This window comes from Heloderma suspectum, chromosome 1, assembly GCF_057233095.1.
Source record: "Heloderma suspectum isolate Gila_16-S chromosome 1, 16-S_ref, whole genome shotgun sequence".
Classification (NCBI taxonomy): Eukaryota; Metazoa; Chordata; class Lepidosauria; order Squamata; family Helodermatidae; genus Heloderma; species Heloderma suspectum.
The window spans coordinates 127,157,482-127,177,031 of NC_139458.1; the positions used below are offsets into that span (position 1 = coordinate 127,157,482).

The 19,550-nt window shown below is 43.5% G+C and overlaps 1 protein-coding gene across 1 annotated transcript in view; it reads left to right on the plus strand.

Annotated features, from left to right (window-relative positions):
• Window positions 1-635: 635 nt before the first annotated feature.
• MUC6 (mucin 6, oligomeric mucus/gel-forming) overlaps window positions 636-19,550 on the plus strand; it is a 73,422-nt gene continuing 54,507 nt past the window's right edge. The window contains exons 1-6 of the mRNA XM_084851624.1: window positions 636-708; window positions 12,944-13,009; window positions 14,522-14,575; window positions 15,333-15,573; window positions 17,709-17,835; window positions 19,007-19,094. Of these exons, the coding sequence (XP_084707750.1) occupies window positions 636-708; window positions 12,944-13,009; window positions 14,522-14,575; window positions 15,333-15,573; window positions 17,709-17,835; window positions 19,007-19,094 (649 nt within the window). The remainder of the gene's footprint in view (window positions 709-12,943; window positions 13,010-14,521; window positions 14,576-15,332; window positions 15,574-17,708; window positions 17,836-19,006; window positions 19,095-19,550) is intronic.

Sequence of the window (19,550 nt, forward strand, 5' to 3'; positions counted from 1 at the left end):
AGCTGCATTAAAGGCAATACACTGAGAGTGGAGATCTGAACAGGGGGTTGTAAGCGCATTCGGCTGAACGGGTTTGCAGGTTTTGTAATCACAAGAACTTCGTCTTTCCAATTCCAGAAGCTTTGTAGCTGCATCCAACTGTGAAAGCAGCGAACGTGCTTACAAACCCCTGTTCAGACCTTTGTGTTCAATGCTCAAAGATCTTTAACTCAGCCAGGGACATTCCCGGCTGGGGCTTACATGCTGACCCAGGTCCCATCCCACTTTCATTGTACGTGCGTTGCAGGCCAATGCTTCCATTGCCCTATAACAGGGGTAGGTAACTTCTGACCCTCCAAAAGTTTTGGCCTACAACTCCCCTCAGGCCTAGACAGCATAGCCAGTGGTGTGGGATGATGGGAGTTGTAACTTCTGGCACGTCAGATGTTTTTGCCTACATCTAAAATCTTCATGTTAGGGCTACATGATGCTTAAATGCACTGAGATGATAGATGATAGACAGACAGACAGACTTTAAATTGCAGTCACCGGGTCAGGGACTGATCACAACCAGAACCACAGAGCGTGGGGGGGAATAAGCATTTAACCCACTCCTCCTGGAGTGCAGTCCCAATGAACCCTCCCCTTCAGTTGCTATGTGGCTGAAGAAGGAAGCTCCTATTGACACCAATGAGAACTTCCCTCCTCAACCAAATAGGAGCTGGGCAGGTAATTTTCCTCAAGACCATGGCATGGCTCATCCTGATTGGGCCTCCCCACGTCTGGAAGTTAAAGTGAAAAAGCAATACAGGAAACCTCAAGTGATGAGTTTAGCATCAGCTGTATTTTGGTCTAAATATGTATTTGTCAGGTGTTGGAGCTTTGAAAATCTCATAATTCTCCTTTGTGAATTATGATGTCAAATATTCTTCAGACCTTCTCTTTTTCCTCAAATATCTGAATATTCAGCAAATATTCACCACTGCATTTTCCACCCAATGATATTTGATTTCAGCATTTAATATTTCAGTTAACATTCTGCGGCATTTGATTGTTGACAGGCCATGCCATTAAGAATGGAACAGAATTGACAGCTGGTATGGGATAGTACGTCACTGTGGTTTTCAGACTTTCTACCTTTAGGGAACTCTTACCACACTGACATCTACCAAGACACGTCCACATGTCTGCACTTCAGCACTGCAGAGGACTCTGGTCATGTTCTAGGACAGCCTTCCCTCACCTGGTGCCTTCCAGATGTGTCAGACTACAAGCCCCATCATCCCCAGCTGGCATTTTGTCCAACACATCTGGAGGTCACCAGAAGGAAGGCTGTTCTAGGATGCCAATTCAGTTTGTGTGGGGCACTTTGGGGCTTCACCATTGCCTATTGTGAACTGACAGCATGTCCTAGAACATGGCCAGCATTCTCCAGTGGCTGCACACTGCAGCAGCAGATCAGTTCAGATCAGGCTTGAGCTCTAATAGCATTGAGTGCTTGTTCCGGGAACATGCCTTTGCAGAACTGAAATATGCACTAAAAGTGATGTTTTCTACCTAGTCTTAAGGTCTGCCAGGACAGAACAGGCATACAGACTAGAATAGAACGTATCAGCAGCTCTAGTTCTGCAGCATCAACAAATCTGATGTTACACCCAACACTGAAATAGAAGTAGGCCAGCCTCACAAGGAGATATATTTGCACCACAGTTTAGGGTTGATGTGTTTTAGCTCACTCAATAAAACTGGAAACAGAATAGGTGAATTGAATCCCTTTTGTGCCCTTTTAAGTGAACTGTGGTGCTGCGAATGTAATTGCTACTGTTGTTGTTGTTGTTCAGTCGTGTCTGACTCTTCGTGACCCCATGGACCATAGCACGCCAGGCCTTCCTGTCCTGCGCTCTCCTCCGGAGTGTGCTCAAGTTCATATTCATTGCATCGGTGATGCTATCTAGCCATCTCATCCTCTGTCGTCCCCTTCTCTTTTTGCCTTCAGTCTTTCCCAGCATCAGGGTCTTTTCCAGAGAGTTTTCTCTTCGCATTAGGTGGCCAAAATATTTGAGCTTCAGCTTCAGTATCTGTCCTTCCAATGAGCAGTCAGGGTTGATTTCCTCTAGGATTGACTGATTTGACCTCCTTGCAGTCCAGGGGACTCGTAAGAGTCTTCTCCAGCACCACAGTTCGAAAGCATCAATTCTTCGGTGCTCAGCCTTCCTTATAGTCCAGCTCTCACAGCCATACATTACTTCTGGGAAAACCATAGCTTTGATTAGACGGACCTTTGTCGGCAAGGTGATGTCTCTGCTTCTGACTATGCTGTCTAGGTTTGCCATAGCTTTCCTCCCAAGGAGCAAGCGTCTTTTAATTTCATGGCTACAGTCACCGTCTGCAGTGATCTTGGAGCCCAAGAAAGTAAAATCTGTCACTGCTTCCATTTCTTCCCCTTCTATATGCCAGGAAGTGATGGGGCCAGATGCCATGATCTTAGTTTTTTTAATGTTGAGTTTCAAACCAGCTTTTGCACTCTCCTCTTTCACCTTCAACAAGAGGCTCTTTAGATCCTCTTCGCTTTCTGCCATTAGGGTGGTATCGTCTGCATATCAGAGGTTGTTGATAATTCTCCCGGAAATCTTAATTCTGACCTGTGATTCATCCAACCCAGCGTTTCTCATGATGTACTCTGCATATAAGTTAAATAAGCAGGGTGACAATATGCAGCCTTGTCGTACTCCTTTCCCAATTTTGAACCACTCGGTTGTTCCATGTCTGGTTCTTACTGTTGCTTCTTGACCCTGGTACAGGTTTCTCAGGAGACAGGTAAGGTGGTCTGGTACTCCCATCACTTTAAGAATTTGCCACAGTTTGTTGTGATCCACACAATCAAAGGCTTTAGCGTAGTCAATGAAGCAGAAATAGACGTTTTTCTGGAATTCTCTTGCTTTCTCCATGATGCAGCGAACATTGGTGATTTGATCTCTAGTTCCTCTGCCTCTTCGAAACCCAGCTTGTACTTCCGGTAGTTCTCGGTTTGCATACTGCTGAAGCCTAGCTTGTAGGATTTTGAACATAACCTTGCTGGCATGTGGAATGAGCGCAATTGTGCGGTAGTTTGAACACTCTCTGGCGTTGCCCTTCTTTGGAATTGGAATGTAAACTGATCTTTTGCAGTCTTGCGGCCATTGTTGAGTGTTCCAAATTTGTTGGCATATTGAGTGCAGCACTTTAACAGCATCACCTTTTAGGATTTTAAATTGCTCAGCTGGAAGACTGTCATCTCCGCTAGCTTTGTTACTAATGCTTCCTAAGGCCCACTTGACTTCACTCTCGAGGATGTCCGGCTCAAGTTCAGTGACCGCACTATCATGGCTATCAGGGACATTCAGATCTTTCCTGTATAGTTCTTCTGTGTATTCTTGCCACCTCTTCTTAATCTCATCTGCTTCTGTTAGGTCCCTGCCTTCTTTGTCCTTTATCATGCCCATCTTTGCACAAAACGTTCCCTTGAGATCTCCGATTTTCTTGAAGAGATCTCTAGTCTTTCCCATTCTGTTGTTTTCCTCCATTTCTTTGCATTGTTCATTTAAGAAGGCCTTCTTGTCTCTCCTTGCTCTTCTCTGGAACTCTGCATTCAGTTGGGTATATCTTCCCCTTTCTCCCTTGCTTTTCACTTCCCTTCTTTCCTCAGCTACTTGTAAAGCCTCATCAGACAGCCACTTGGCTTTCTTGCATTTCTTTTTCTTTGGGATGGATTGAGTTGCTGCCTCCTGAACAATGTTACGGACCTCTGTCCATAGTTCCTCAGGCACTCTGTCTATCAGGTCTAATCCCTTAAATCTATTCCTCATCTCCACTGTATATTCATAAGGGATATGATTTAGGTCATACCGGAATGGTTTAGTGGTTTTCCCTATGTTCTTCAATTTAAGCTGAAATTTTGCAACAAGAAGCTCATGATCTGAGCCACAGTCAGCTCCAGGTCTTGTTTTGACTGACTGTATAGAGCTTCTCCATCTTTGGCTGCAAAGGACATAATCCATCTGATTTCGATATTGACCATCTGGTGATGTCCATGTGTAGAGTCGCCTCTTGTGCTGTTGGAAAAGAGTGTTTGCCATGATCAGCGTGTTCTCTTGGCAAAATTCTAGTAGCCTTTGTCCTGCTTCATTTTGTACACCAAGGCCATGCTTGCCTGTTATCCCGGTGATTTCTTGACTTCCTACTTTAGCATTCCAATCCCCTATGATGAAGAGGATATCTTTTTTTGGTGTTAGTTCTAGAAGGTGTTGTAGGTCTTCATAGAACCGATCAACCTCAGCTTCTTCGGCATCAGTGGTTGGGGCATAGACTTGAATTACTGTGATGTTGAATGGTTTGCCTTGGATTCGTACTGAGATCATTCTATCATTTTTAAGATTGTACCCCAGTACTGCTTTTCCCACCCTTTTGTTGACTATGAGTGCTACTCCATTTCTTAGACAGGATTCTTGCCCACATTAGTAGATACGATAGTCACCTGAATTAAATTCGCCCGTGCCTGTCCATTTTAGTTCACTGATTCCCAAGATGTCGATGTTCAATCTTGCCATCTCATGTTTGGCCACCTCCAGCTTTGATTCATTGATCTGACATTCCAGGTTCCTAAACAATATTGTTCTTTACAGCATCGGATTTTCTTTTCACCACCAGACACATCCACAGCTGAGTGTCCTTTCGGCTTTGGCCCAGCCGCTTCACTCTTTCTGGCGCTACTTGGAAATACCCTCTGCTCTTCCCCAGTAGTATATTGGACACCTTCCGACCTGAGGGGCTCATCTTCTGGCGTCATCTCTTTTAGCCTTGTGATACGTTCCATGGGGTTTTCTTGGCAAGAATACTGGAGTGGGTTGCCATTTCCTTCTCCAGTGGACCACATTTTGTCAGAACTCTCTGCCATGACCTGTCCGTCTTGGGTGGCCCTGCACGGCATAGCTTATGGCTTCACTGAGTTACGCAAGCCCCTTGGCCACAACAAGGCAGTGATCCATGAAGGGGAATTGCTACTGTAGAGCCCCATAATACTATAAATATTTTTTTGTCTTGTGAACATAACACTTCTGGCTCATCACATATGATGGACACCGTCTCTATATTACTGCAACGTTTCACCGCTCTTTCTGTGCTAGAAAAGTATCTTCTATAAGAAAGATATAAGAAAGCCTGAGCTGCCAAGCGATTAGGCAAATTGTGTTAAACTCATAAATTGAGTATTTTTAAATTCCAGAGGGGTTGCTGGTGCGTTAGGCTGCTGCAACAAAAACAACAGAGTGTCTTGCGGCACCTGGAAGCCTAACGGATTTACTGTGGTGGCATAAGCTTTCATAGTCTAGAGTCCAGATCATCAGAGGCATGTTGTGTTCTCCTCACCCAGCAGTTATATACAAACATGCAGGGGTATTGAGAAAACAGTTGTAAACCATGGGCTCAAACAGCCATGAAATGCAAGAGGTACACACCTTATTCAAGCATTATCTTCTCATATGATGATTGACACGTGAGGGGAACAGTGGGGCTGTGCCATCATGACCCCTGCTGGCCCCACCACTTGCCATCCACATGTTGGAGGGAAGGTCTGAACTCGGAGCAGGCCTGAAATGATAGGAGCTGTAGTCCAGGTTGGAGAAGGCTGCTCTGCTCCATGGAAGCTTATTGCATGATCAGTTTCCTAAGGTGCCACAAGATTCTTTGCTGTTCTTGTGTTTTTAATTTACGTTTAAGTGTACTGCAATATTCCACATTCACAATGACCACAGTCCAGCATAGAGCTATGTACATTTAAATGCAATACTTTCAATGGGAATTAAACATTCATTACTGTACATTGGATTATGGCCAACGTCTATTCAAATATCCAACTAGATTTAGTAATAAAAAGATTTATTTTGAACGGTCATTATGGTATGCAACCACGGAGATTTCAGATTTTGTTTGGCATGTAGCTATGCCAAGGAAGCTGAGCTAGATAATCTTAAGATCAAAGTTTATACAATCACAAAGTAACCTGTTTAAAAACCTTATAATAATTATTATAATAATTTTACATGTCAGCTTGTGTTGTGTTAGTTTATATTATGCTGTACTGTACAATCCTATACATGTCTGCTTAGAAATAAGCGCAACTCTAGACAAATCAGGAGCAAACCTATCACTGGCAACTGTGCAGCTCATGTGAGTTAAAGTTAACCTAAACCATTATTGGTTTTAGGTTAAATGTGGTTTTGAATTTGGCTTTAAGGGTTTTTTTAGTTTTAGTTTTTATTTTAGTTTTTCACAGTTCCCTATGGGATTAGCAACTTTTATCTGATGCTTTCTAGTCTTTAAATGGCAGCTGGTAACTCTTTCATTCATTTGAAAAGACTGGGAGGCAGCAAGCAGACATAGCACAGAGAGATGCTATCACTGGCAGTCAGCAAAGAGTTAGAGGCCAGTAATCCCATGTCCTAAAAAGCACTGGTGGGGAGTGGAACCTGCCTATCTGCCTGGGGAGTGGTTGCATTTGAAAGGACAGGAGAGAAAGTTAAAAGAAAGAAAAAAAAAACCCTCTTTTGGTCCAGAATGCAAAGGGAACATTTCTCATTAAAGTACTGGCAACATATGGGCATAGGTTTTAGGGTCCCTCCTTCAGGTGAGCAGCAGCTGTGGGAGAACACATTGTCTAGTTTTTCACTCCTTCAGTTGGGCAACATCAGCATGAGGTTCCAATGGCCAGTCTCTCTCCTTCAGGCAGGCAGCATCAGCATGAGGCCACGATGATTAGTCATCATTAGGCAAGGAGCATCAGCATGAGGTCTCAATGGCCAGTCTTTCTCCTCCAGTTGGGCAGCATCAGCATGAGGTCCCAATGGCCAGTCTCTCTCCTTCAGTTGGGCAGCATCAGCATGAGGTCCCAATGGCCAGTCTCTCTCCTTCAGTTGGGCAGCATCAGCATGAGGTCCCAATGGCCAGTCTCTCTCCTTCAGTTGGGCAGCATCAGCATGAAGTCACAATGTCCAGTCTCTCTCCTTCAGGCAGGCAGTATCAGCATGAGGTCCCAATGGCCAGTCTCTCTCCTTCAGATGGGCAGCATCAGCATGAAGTCACAATGTCCAGTCTCTCTCCTTCAGGCAGGCAGTATCAGCATGAGGTCCCAATGGCCAGTCTCTCTCCTTCAGATGGGCAGCATCAGCATGAGGTCCCAATGGCCAGTCTCTCTCCTTCAGTTGGGCAGCATCAACATGAAGTCACAATGTCCAGTCTCTCTCCTTCAGGCAGGCAGCATCAGCATGAGGCCACAATGATTAGTCGTCATTAGGCACAGAGCATCAGCATGAGGTCCCAATGGCCAGTCTCTCTCCTTCAGTTGGGCAGCATCAGCATGAAGTTCCAATGGCCAGTTTCTCTTATCCAAGAAAGCAGCATCAGCATGAGGTCCCAATGGGCAACATCTCTCCTTCATGCAGGCAGCTTCGGCATGTGGTCACAACGGCCTGTCTCTCTTTCATGGAAGTAAACATCTGCAGCAATATATAGGCACAGTGGCCACATGTGTCTCTGTCATTGGAATGGGCACCAACATGTGAGCAGGGTAGTGGTGAGCAAAGAAAGGAGGAGAGTCAGCAAGAAGTCATGTGAGCTATTACAGAGCTTCTATTTACAATTAGCATATCCTGGCACAAAAAGACAAAAAGGTGGACAGAGGAACATTGGCAGAACCTCAGATATAACAGGGCAACAACTTGCAGCAGCTGCCACAGCTGGGTACGGCGTCAGTGACAAATTGGCAGCTGCAGGCCCGCAGAAGAACTGTCATGGCACCCCAGATACAATAGGGCTTCGCCTTTTGGTGGCTGCAGTACAGGAGGCAGATTAGAAGAGAGACCAGAAGGCAGTAGGTGGAGTAGGAGTACTGGGCAGGGGTAGACATTGGCACCCCAAATACAGTGGGACTCAACTTGCAGGACCTGCTTGCAGGGAGGCAGGTGAGAGAGAGAACAGCTGGCAATTCATTGACACAAGAGCAGTAGAATAGAGAGAAGAGAAGGAAGAAGTAGGCAGGCTACGGAGCTACGAGCAACAGGTTATGAGAGGTTATCTGGGGAGGGCACTTCACGACTGGGAATATGTGTACTACTCCCCCCCTCCCAAGTCTCAATGGAGGGTTAACCTTCAGGAACACCTACTGCTAGGGAAGGGAAAGGATTAGAAATAACTGAGAGTAGGGGAATGCACACAGACAAAGAGAATGAGACCAGGATGAAATCAGTTATGCCAAGAATTATCTCTGTATGTTTCAGGCCTTGCCTTATGTAGTTTGCATGGCAACTGGCCAGCAGGGATGTCCCCCTTACAGTACAGACTTGGTCAAAGGAGTGAACGCAGGCCTCTATCCACTTCTTCCATACTTGTTAGTGTGCCTCAAGGTTTTTATGGGGTACTACATCCTAGTTATTTACAGCCATAACAAGGCTCGCGGAGGGCCTCTACTTTGGCATGGATGATGAGCAATAAAATGTGGAATAGGGACTTTGGTTTCACCGTTTGGTTTGGTTGTTTGGATGAGAGAGCACTGGCAATTTATCATGTCCTGGTAATATTTGTTTATGTAGCAACAAGCAGGCCATAATGGAAGCAATACTTCCAATGACATACCTGCAGAAGACAACAGAACAGCTAATCCTCCACCAAATGCCCAAAGAGCACAGCCCACCCCACTCAGGCAGCTTCTAGTCCAAACTGAACTCACTGCTCTCTGCTTCTGCTCCACGCTCTCTCGAGATGCAGACAATTTACAGTGTTTCTCTGCTTCTCCCACTAGCTCTGATGTCACATTCCAAAAGCAGAGGCAAGAAATTCCCAGACCTTTAATAAAAAAAAACACAAAACCATCCTCAGTTATTAAAAAATATTTACTTTCTTTTGTCAAGTCCTGGAGTATCCATTAGTCTGTTGGATAAAACTATAGCAATAAGCCCATTCTTGCTAATCAAGACAGCAAAACTTATCTTCTTATCTTCGTGTGTGTGTGTGTGTGTGTATGATCATATTATAGTCAGGGCCAGAAATATTGGAACAAGGACAACTGTTTTGGCAGCTGGCCTCTGTACACCACCACATTGAAGTTGAAGGGAAACACACCCAGATGGGAGCGAAGTCAGGACTTTCAGCTGTAATTCAAGGGGTTTGACAAAAGTGGGGCACTAACCATTCAGGAAGGACAGCCAGTGGCATACACACACACCCATCGTTGGTGGCTCATAAGTAATGGAACAAACCAACATCATTTCAAACTTAAGGATCGCCTTTAATATCTGGATGAAAATCCTTTGCAGTCAATGACTGCCTGAAGCCTGGAACCCATGGAAATGACCAAATGCGGAGTTTCCTCCCTCGAGATGCTTTGCCAGGCCTTCACTGCAGCTGCCTTCAGCTGCTGCTTGTTTGTGGGTCTTTCTGCCTTCAGTCTTGTCTTCAGTAAGTGAAAAGCATGCTCTATTGGGTTGAGATCAGGTGACTGACTTGGCCATTGAAGAACATCCCACTTCTTTGCCTTGAGAAACTCTTGGGTAGCTTTTGCTGTATGTTTTGGGTCATTATCCATCTGCAATATGAAGCGCCGTCCTATCAGTTTGGCAGCATTCTCCTGAATCTGAGCAGAAAGTATAGCCCTGTACACTTCAGAATTCATCCTGCTGCTTTGATCAGCAGTCAGGTCATCAGTAAACACCAGTGACCTGGTTCCATTGGCAGCCATACATGCCCATGCCATAACACTGCCTCCACCATGTTTGACAGATGATGTGGTATGCTTTGGATCATGAGCTGTTCCTTTCCTTCTCCATACTTTTCTCCTCCCATCATTCTGGTACAAGTTAATCTTGGTTTCATCAGTCCAAAGAAACTTATTCCAGAACTGGGCAGGCTTTTTTAAGTGTTTGGTGGCAAAGGCTAATCTGCCCTGTCTGTTCTTGAGCATTACCAGTGGTTTGCATTCATAAAGCCGTCTCTTGACTGTAGATGTTGACAATGACATGCCTACCTCCTCAAGAGCGTTCTTGACCTGGCTAGATGTTGTGAAAGGGTTCCTCTTCACCATGAGCAGAATTCTGCAGTCATCCACTTTAGTTGCCTTCCGTGGTCTTCCAGGCCTTTTGCTGTTGCTGAGCTTGCCAGTTAATTCCTTCTTTTTCAGGATGTTCCAAACTGTTGTGTTGGCCACTCCCAATGTTTTTGCTATCTCTCTGATGGGTCTATGTTGTTTCCTCAGCCTAATGATGGCCTCCTTCACTCGCATAGACACCTCTTTGGACCTTATGTTGGGAGTTCCAGTGAACAGCTACCAAATGCAAATGTAACACTCAGAACCACCCGCAGGCCTTTTATCTGCTTGATTGGTCATGGAGTACCCAGGAAACAGGCCACACCTGGCCATGCAGCTGCTTGTCAGCCATTCGTTCCATTATGAGCCACCAATGATGGGGGGGGTGTATGCCACTGGCTGTACTTCTTGAATGGTTAGTGCCCCCCTTTTGTCACACCCCTTGAATTACAGCTGGAAGTCCTGACTTTGCTCCCATCTGGTTGTGTTTCCTTTCAACATCAATGTGGTGGTGTACAGAGGCCAACCGCCAAAACAGTTATCCTTGTTCCAATATTTCTGGCCCTGACTGTATATTGTATTCTATTATATATAAACAGAAGTTGTTTGTATGTCCTCAGTGGACTTGAAAATCGTACATACTATTGTTATGAAATGTTCGTTATACCTCTATCTGGGATGGTTTTAGGCATAGTGAAACTTTCATCTGCCATCTTGAAACAAAATGGTGGCCAATCAAAATGTTTAAAGATTTACTGCATCAATATCATTTGACCGATTTCAGCCAAACTTCGCATGCTGATTTAGCACTGCAGAGAACAACTTTTAACCATACATATTAACCATATGATTATCTATAATCATAAAAGAGGATGTGTCTCTGTCTGTCTGTCTGTCATCACCATAGCTGCAGGACTGTAAAAGTTAGACACCTGGAATGTGGCATGTACACTAGGGAGACTGTAGGAATTTGCACTTCAGGGTTGTTTTGTTTTTAAAATGCATTAATTTTAATTTATGTGTGTCTGTGTGGTTGAAGCCTGAGGTTAGATTTTCAGCCACTAGGGGCAGACTTCACTAACTAGCACGTAGCTTTGCACTCCATACAGTTTGAAGCCACAACTGATTCATAGGTTGAGGGACTCAGTTATACACCTGACTGTCTCCCTGCTATGGGGCAGCCTCTCTCAAGAACAGAGCCCTTCCTCAGGGGGCTTTAGGGGTACACTATGGCGGGGACTGTGCTTAGGTATGTCAGTGGGCGTGGCTTCACTCATATGTGGTGGGTACAATGTGTCCAACTCTGTCAGCTGTGTAAGTTTCCTTGAAGGCTTCAGTGTATCAACATAAAGGCTATTCCCACCCATGTGACCTGGGTCCATTCATTAGAAATAGTATGACCCTTGCTCCGAAACTCTTTTCTGTTGCTTATGTTTTTAAAAGGAATTTGAGGAATAGCTAACCACAGAACTTGCTGATGCTACAAGCACAAACTCTTAAACTTACAAAAGTGTTATTTAGTTGAGTCAACAATCTCAAAATGGATTCAAATGAATCCCTCTCCCCTGCGCCCATTGTACAATTACAGGACAGGGCATGGAACTATGTTGTCTGAAAGTGTCCTGGCCCACGATAAACTCAGATGACACCATGGTTATGACAAACTGCTAAAAATTACTTTCTGAAGACATGATGGTTTCAAAGTCCGTCACATGAAACAATCCAGTTCCACATGAATGTCAACATGATTCAAAACAGGAACACCCAGGTCATCTCTGAAATCACCCTCAGCACAACTCCATTTACTTCCAGGCATCTCGGAATCCCAGGAATAAAATGTAAAATGCGCATTATTTCCTTCACAGGGACGTTGAAACAATAAAGATGTTATTTATGAAGTATTTCACAACAGATTATTGTTATATTCATCTGGCTTCGCCTCCAGGAAGTATTTGAAGACTGAAGTACTTTTCCGGTAGTACCTGCATACAGGAAAATAGTACACCCCACTTAGCCAGGTTAAAATGTCAAGTCACTTCTTGTAGTGAAATGGTTGATGCATGCTGGATGTATCAATGGCAAAACCAATACCGTTGGCAAATGTAGTAGGAAATGAGCAAACTCAGTCCTCAGACCAGCCCTTCTCAATCACCAGGACTGCCAGATTTAATACAGGGCAGGGTTCTTGTATAAATTAAGTTAATAAATTAAAAGATATTTGTTGCATGAAATGGAAAACATTGACAGATGCCACTTCTGTTGTTGCAACATTGCAATAGGAAAAATTGCTGCATCTTTGATGCAGCTGTTAAAGAAGTGTGAGACTGCTTCATCACAAACCTAGAAACCCTACCACTGGACTCAGAAGATTCTGGTGCTCCTTTTCTCCCTCCTGGTCATTCCGAGTGGAGCTTCACTGCAGCTTCCTGCTACATTTCTGTCCTCCACACCTCCTGTCCTTCCTATTGACAGAGTCATGGTTCCCAGAGTGATGGGCTTCCTTATATTTGGCCTTTGGGATAATGGGGTAAATGAATTTGCCAAAATTTAGCTCATTATAGGTAGGCTGTGATATCTCTCTTTGTAGATTATCTGTGTGAGTGACATTTAGACATTGTAGATCTTTGATTTACTAGCAACAATTTTGGGAGTAAGCTATCAAGAAGTAATATAGTTTAAATGCAGACAATATGAACTTGGCCAACTTTTTTTTAAAAAAACAACAACTCCTAAGTAATTCTTGGATTCATGCGTTTGTTTAAAATCTGAATGATTCCAACACTATTTGAAAAAAGTTGTGAATTTCAGCTAATTTAATATTTATTGTGTCTTCGATTTCCATTTTCCCCAAAGGTTTTCACAAGGAAGCCTCTTTGGCACAACAGATTTTGCAAAGGCGGGAGGTAGCCCCAGAAAAAGGTAAACATGCATATTGAACATGGATTTATCCTGGTTCTTATGTGACAAGGGTGGTGTGTTTGCTTTTTCACCCTTTAAAATAAAACAAAACACTATGCACTGTTTTCTTGCAGCATTCCACCAGTGGGATTTACAATTCAGTGATGGGGTTCAGCAATAAATTACAAGGTGTTTTAATATTATTCCTATATACATGTCAGATATTATTAAATATATATACATATATTTGCTTCTCTTTAGACAAAACGAGTGCTGAATGGCTTAATTTGGGTGAGTATTTCTTTTCCTGCCAGTAGAACCAACAAAGACTATATTTGCTAATCAAGAGAATAGAAAAATATGTTCCTTTCTGTTCCCCCATTTGAAAAATGTTCATACTTTTCAAAAATGTGCACAAATATGCTTTAATCAATAGGACAAGAATGCATACATTTCAAAGATGCACACAATTGATGTGTACATTTGGAAAAATATGCACAAAAAATACACGGATTTTCATGAAAAAAAAAAGCTTGCAATCTGATATGGATTCGAGTCAGAATGAGCTTTACAATGGAATTTGAAGAACATCAGCAAGCTCAAGTTTTGCTGATTCACACATCCCCAATATAGACATTTTAATTAAGGCTGCAATCCTATACATATTTATGTAGGAGTATGTTTCATTGAATTCAGTGAGCCTTACTTCTGAGTAGACGCATATAGGATTATATTATAAAGTATTGCGGTAGTAAATAGAACTTAAATACATGAAAACACTTTTTCATTCCTGTGTCATAGCAAACATAACCTTAGGGAATCTGGTCCCCAGGACCTAGAGAATGAAAAATACAACACACCCACCCTGATTAACCCACCCATGTTATTAGGACAATGCATGGTTTGATTTGAAGGTGAATCCTGAGGTAAATTTGATCATGTAAAAATAATTCCATCGCTAGTAATGTTACTGTTGGATTGCAGTTAAAATTAATACCATGAGGGCCATTGGTAATATCTATACCGCTCAAATCTTTCTAAACCACATACTTTGTTTTCTAGGATTTCCCCATCTCCTGATAATGAGATATTTCAGTAGCCATTATGGGGCATTCCAGAGAACTGATCTGAAATATAGAATGTTATGGGACGGGGCAGCCCTAGAGTTAGGCAGAGTGAAGCAGCTGCCTCAGGTGACAGATGCTGACGGGCAGTGAGATATTGGAGGACAGAGCTGTGTGTGCCACTTGGCCTACCCTGCTCCCCCTAAGCTAGCCTGCTGCCTTGAGATGGAGTGGAGAACACTGTCCCATTGCCAGGGGCTCAACTCCTAGTCTGGTTGACTTCTGTATGTGGAATGGGGAGGCGCCATCTTGCCTTTGCCTCAACTAGTAAAATGTCTTGGGCCAGCCCTGTTCTGGGATCATAGTTTCAACATGACAATGCAGTTGCTTTGATTGCAGAATTGTGGAACATAGTAACATCTTGTGAACATATGCAAACTTGACAAATGTACCTTTTGCTATTTTCTAGAAACCCATTCTGATGAGCTGAGAAGTCTAGATGATCCCAGTCTTCATCATACAGGTATTTTTGCCCTAGTTTCAATAAAATACCATGATAACAGGTTTACAGTACTTCAAAAGGCAGATATATACAGAGGATTGTGAACTTTATGTTGAAAAATAATAATAACATTCTTCACTCACACAGTCCAAATTTGCACCAAGCAAAGCTGAATTCTGTGACCTGTATACATTATGGAAATTGTGTACATTTGCACGATTTCTTTTGTTTTGTATCATTTATTCTGACTTTCATAGTTATGGGGAAATGCTATGCAAAGCACTGATGCCTTACTTCCACACATAAGTGGAAATCTTATTCAGCCTACCTTCTTGGCTTCTTGAGATTTCAGCACACATTATTCACACTACAGACAGGCATTTATTCACACTGTGAGGTCTAGAAACTTTAAAAAGAAAAGAAAAAAGGAGGTGCTTGGGAAGCTGAATTCTACATTCTGGGCTACATTCTGTGTTTCACTACATTCACGTCTCTTTCTTTCAATAAGTTTTCCTTTCAGCAAGAGAAACTCAGTGCATCAAACTGTGGGGGAGTTTAAAAAGCAGTTGGGATTCGTAGGGGGCATCTGCTGCAGATGGAAACTCTCAGAAGAATTGTTATTGGCACACAGAGAGTGCATGTGCGTGCTTCTGAATCATGGGGAACAAATCAGCTGTAGCATTTGTAAACTAAAGTATATAAAACAGCATTTACAATGGTCAACAGATGCATTAAAGACCAACAGAACCTCACTATGCCTTTGTGTACTTTCTTTTAGCTGTGAACAAGGGCTCCTGTTCCACCTGGGGCACTGGGCATTTCTCAACCTTTGACAGCTACTTGTATGATTCCTCTGGGATTTGCAATTACGTCTTTGCCACAGTGTGCAATGACATCTCCCCAGATTTCAACATACAGTTCCGTCGTGGTCTGAACAAAACCATTACAAGAATCATCATCTCAATAGGACCTAATTTGATCACCAATGAAAATGGTGTCATATCAATCAAAGATGTCGGGTAAGCCTCTGATGGGAAAGTGCTTTACATCAATTATATCTCAGCTGCAGGCTGAAAGATTTTCCGTAAAGAAGGGAGAACCTGGCAAGCATCTCCCAATGATTTGTGACTTCAAGGATCAGCTATATCCACATGCTTGACATGGGACTCCTCTTAAAGTATTGGGAAGGTGGTGCTGGAGCTGAAGGCAGCACCCCCGTTGCATCCCTTTCAATGGGATGTGCATCCAAAAATGCATCCCAACCCACATTCTGTCTCAACTGATTATTCCGAACTATGGGTAATTAGAGTTAGAACGGGACGAATGTCTTGCTATGTATCGATAGTGTTGGCAATGAAACTGCCAACATAGCACAAGGAATTTTCCTTCCCCTGAATTTAGTGGTTCTGATTGATCTTGTCTTGATCCCAGAGCAGCACCAGTGGCTTTGGATTCTGCTATTCTTCCAACTTGGCCTTCCAGGATTTGTAAAAACCATGGTGCAGTTTGACCCATACTTTCCAATCCTTTTTCCCCATGTACATTTTTCCCATTTGAGGTAGTCCAGCACAGGAACACTAATTTGCTTTAAGGAAGCAATCCTATCGACACTTACCTGGAAGTAAATCTTACTGAACTAAGTGGGGCTTACGCCTGAATAGACATGTATGCAATTGTGCTGCAAACCACTTACATTTGAATTTGCATTTTAAATCACCTTTTCTTACATTTCAGCTTCCTCATTGTCATTATTTATTTGTATGCCGCTTCTCCACAAAATTGTGCCCGAAGCGGCTCACAACATAACAAATGAATAACAGTAAATATAATTTATAAAATATCAAATGGCAATATATATAACAATATCCAAAAATACAATAGAAACAATTACAAATAACCATAATGTTGGCAGGTAAATACAATTTCTGCCTTTTCACTGCTATTTGTTTAGCAGTGTTCTACCCAGGGCTCAGTTTCACAGTGCAGTTAACTTTTCCCTGCTTAGATTGAGACGCTGACCGCTTAGCTACTGGCCGACACATCCCATCATTACTATCTCTCCACCCCTGTTACTACTGCCACCCTCAGTATTACTGGGGGCTTAATTTCTCCAGGGCTCAGCCAGGATTTAACCTGGGGCGGGGGGGAGAGAGAAGCTATAATGAAGAGTACTTTTGAGCATGTGCAGAGTGCATTTCTAATCCTTTTGGATAAGTATGTGGAGTGGGAAATAATTGCACTTAAAAAAAAATTTTATATTCCTATATTGTCCTTCAATACGCTTATCCAGAAATACAATTCCAGGGAATTAAGCCTGTGAATAAGGAAATAAATGGGTCGGTAGAAAGCCCCCAAAATTTTAGGCTTGCGTAACGCAGGGGACAGCCTGAGGAGGTTGCCCATCCAGCCTGAAGAGCTTGGGCTCCCTCCATGGACCTCGCCTCCTCCGTTCCCCAAGCCCTGCCCCCTGCCCAAGCTCTGCCCCCTGGCCTGAAGGTGACCAGAAGCTTTATGTGGAGGTGGGGAGAGGAATCCACTTCTTATCTCCGTCTGTGATCAGAGGTAACAAGGGGATTCCCCTGCACGCTACTCCCCCTTGCAATGGAGGGCGAGCAGAGCAGCACACAGGGGAATCCCCTTGTTATGTTTGATCACAGATCAGAGATAACAAGGGAAAATTGGGGGAGTGGTAGTTTCGCCTGCCCCGTGTCCTCTCCCCAGTGGGAGAAGCTGTGGGGCAGGTGAAGTGGCTTCCCTGTGCGTGGGTCTTGCACTGGGAAAATGTGCCTGCTGGGGACCAGATGACATCAGTGGTCATCATTCAGCTCATATGCAGCCCCCCGCCCCATTCTGTTTGCCTGCCCCTGGCCAAGCAGGTAAAAGCAGCATCAGGTAGATTGATCCCTATCATACGTTCAACAGAAAATAAGTAGAGATACCCCAAAGCCCTACATGTTGTTCCACTTGGTGAGCCCAGGGGGTGATGGCTCAGAGAATGAGAGAGCTGTGAGATGTGACATGGTATGCTGGCTAAGCCATCTGTAACATATAGAGCGAAAGGACAGCTTTTTGTCTTTGAAGAGGAAGCTTATGGGTTCCTTGGAGTGTCTAAGTTTGTGTGTTTTCCCCACCCTGCTCCCCACTACTGCCATAGTATAATCAAATTGCCGTACACCCGAAATGGAATTCAGATTGCACCTTTTGGACACACCATCCGCCTAGTGGCCAAGTTGATGGAGATTGAGCTTGCTGTTTTCTGGAACAACAATGACTACCTCATGGTGAGTAAAGTCTTGTGGGGGGGGGGGTTCCTATTGATCATATTTTTGGAATTCTGAAAATCCCACACCCTTGTGAAGAGAATTATTTTGCATGTATCCTTCAGTCTGGTTACAACTTCGCAGCATGGAAAATGGCAAAGTAAAAAAAGGATAATGATTTCATTGGTCAACGTTGTGATGATGGGATGAGTTAAGGCACATTGCGCACTCAGCTGGGGCAAGGTTACTAAGCTGCAGCTTAACATGGGAAGCATGGCAGAAACAGCACTCAAAAGTAGTATGTGAGATGGTGTGGTGACTGGATGTGCCTAAAGTACCTCTTTGGATCCTTGACTCAGATCCCCAAAATCAGACAACTGCAATCATCTTACGGCTGAAAGTAAACTTTCGAAAATTTGCTCTGGAGCAGATGGGGGGGGGCACTTGTGCTGCTGCAGGGGGAATCTGTTCTACCAGCAGTTTCCATTCTGCTGGCAGATGGCCAGTATTGGATACAACACAAGCTGTTTTACAGCATGCTGTGAGTTGGCTTTTATCAACCTCCCTGCACCTATAGGAAAGTTAGGGATAAATGGCATAATGTCTGGCTGACTCTGGCACCATATGACAAACTCTACGCCTGATTAGACCTGCCAGATAGACCATGTTCAAGCAGTAACCACATGGTAAGTGGTCATCTGTCTTCACCCAAAGGAAACCTGATTAGGAGGAAACATTTACATTCCTTATGATGACAAATTCCACAGGGAGGGCCCTGTTGGCTTGTTATAGTGAGAACAAAAAGGAGTCTTGTTGTGGCACCTTCAAGACCAGCAGATTTATTGTGGAATAAATCTGTCAACATTTATGGTGCCACAACAGGACTCCTGTTTAAATTCCTCGTCAAATTGAGGATAGTCTCACAATTAATACTGTAACATGGGTCAATCTGACCTGGACTGCAGCCCATGGAGTAGTTCACAGACATTTTGCTGAGCATGCTGCTGTAGTAATTCTGGTCAGTGCTGACCCGAGTGTGCACTCCACTGGCAAAGATGGCACAACACTGTGTTTTATTGTGTTGTGCACACAGTCATGGAGCGAGCTGGACAAATACCATGGGGTATTTTACCAAGCTATCATATCATAGTTATTTTCCAGTTAACTTGATTTTTTTTATTATTTTTTTTAGGTTTTGATTGAGCAGAAGTACATGGGCAGAACATGTGGGCTGTGTGGGAACTTTGATGGGCAAGAATTAAATGAGTTTCTGAGTGATGGTAAGTTTTTCCTCTACAGAAATAAACGGCACAGAGACTACTGTCAAGGCTTGGGGTTTCATGACATCTGGAAGAAACTAGACACTAAGCCAATTAAAAAAAAATAACCTTCTAAGCTTCTGTTTTGGTCCTTGAAATCAGTGACACCATGTGATGAAGTGCTAACATCCTAGTATTTTATCTACCTCTGGGGAATGCTTCCTCACACATGGCAGCCAGGCCCTATGTTCTTATCTTCAATCACTCTTCTATGATGATATAGGGTAGTATCCTATTGTACCCATGAGCTCATGGGACCCACCGCTCATGCAACAGGGCTTTGGCACTTCTACAAGCAACCCAAAAAGAACAGAAATGCTCATTTCTGGAATGGGACAGGTCAGTAGAGCTACCAAAAGGAATCTACAGTGACATGTCCCAGTCCAGAAATGAGCATTTCTGCTCATTTCTGAGGTT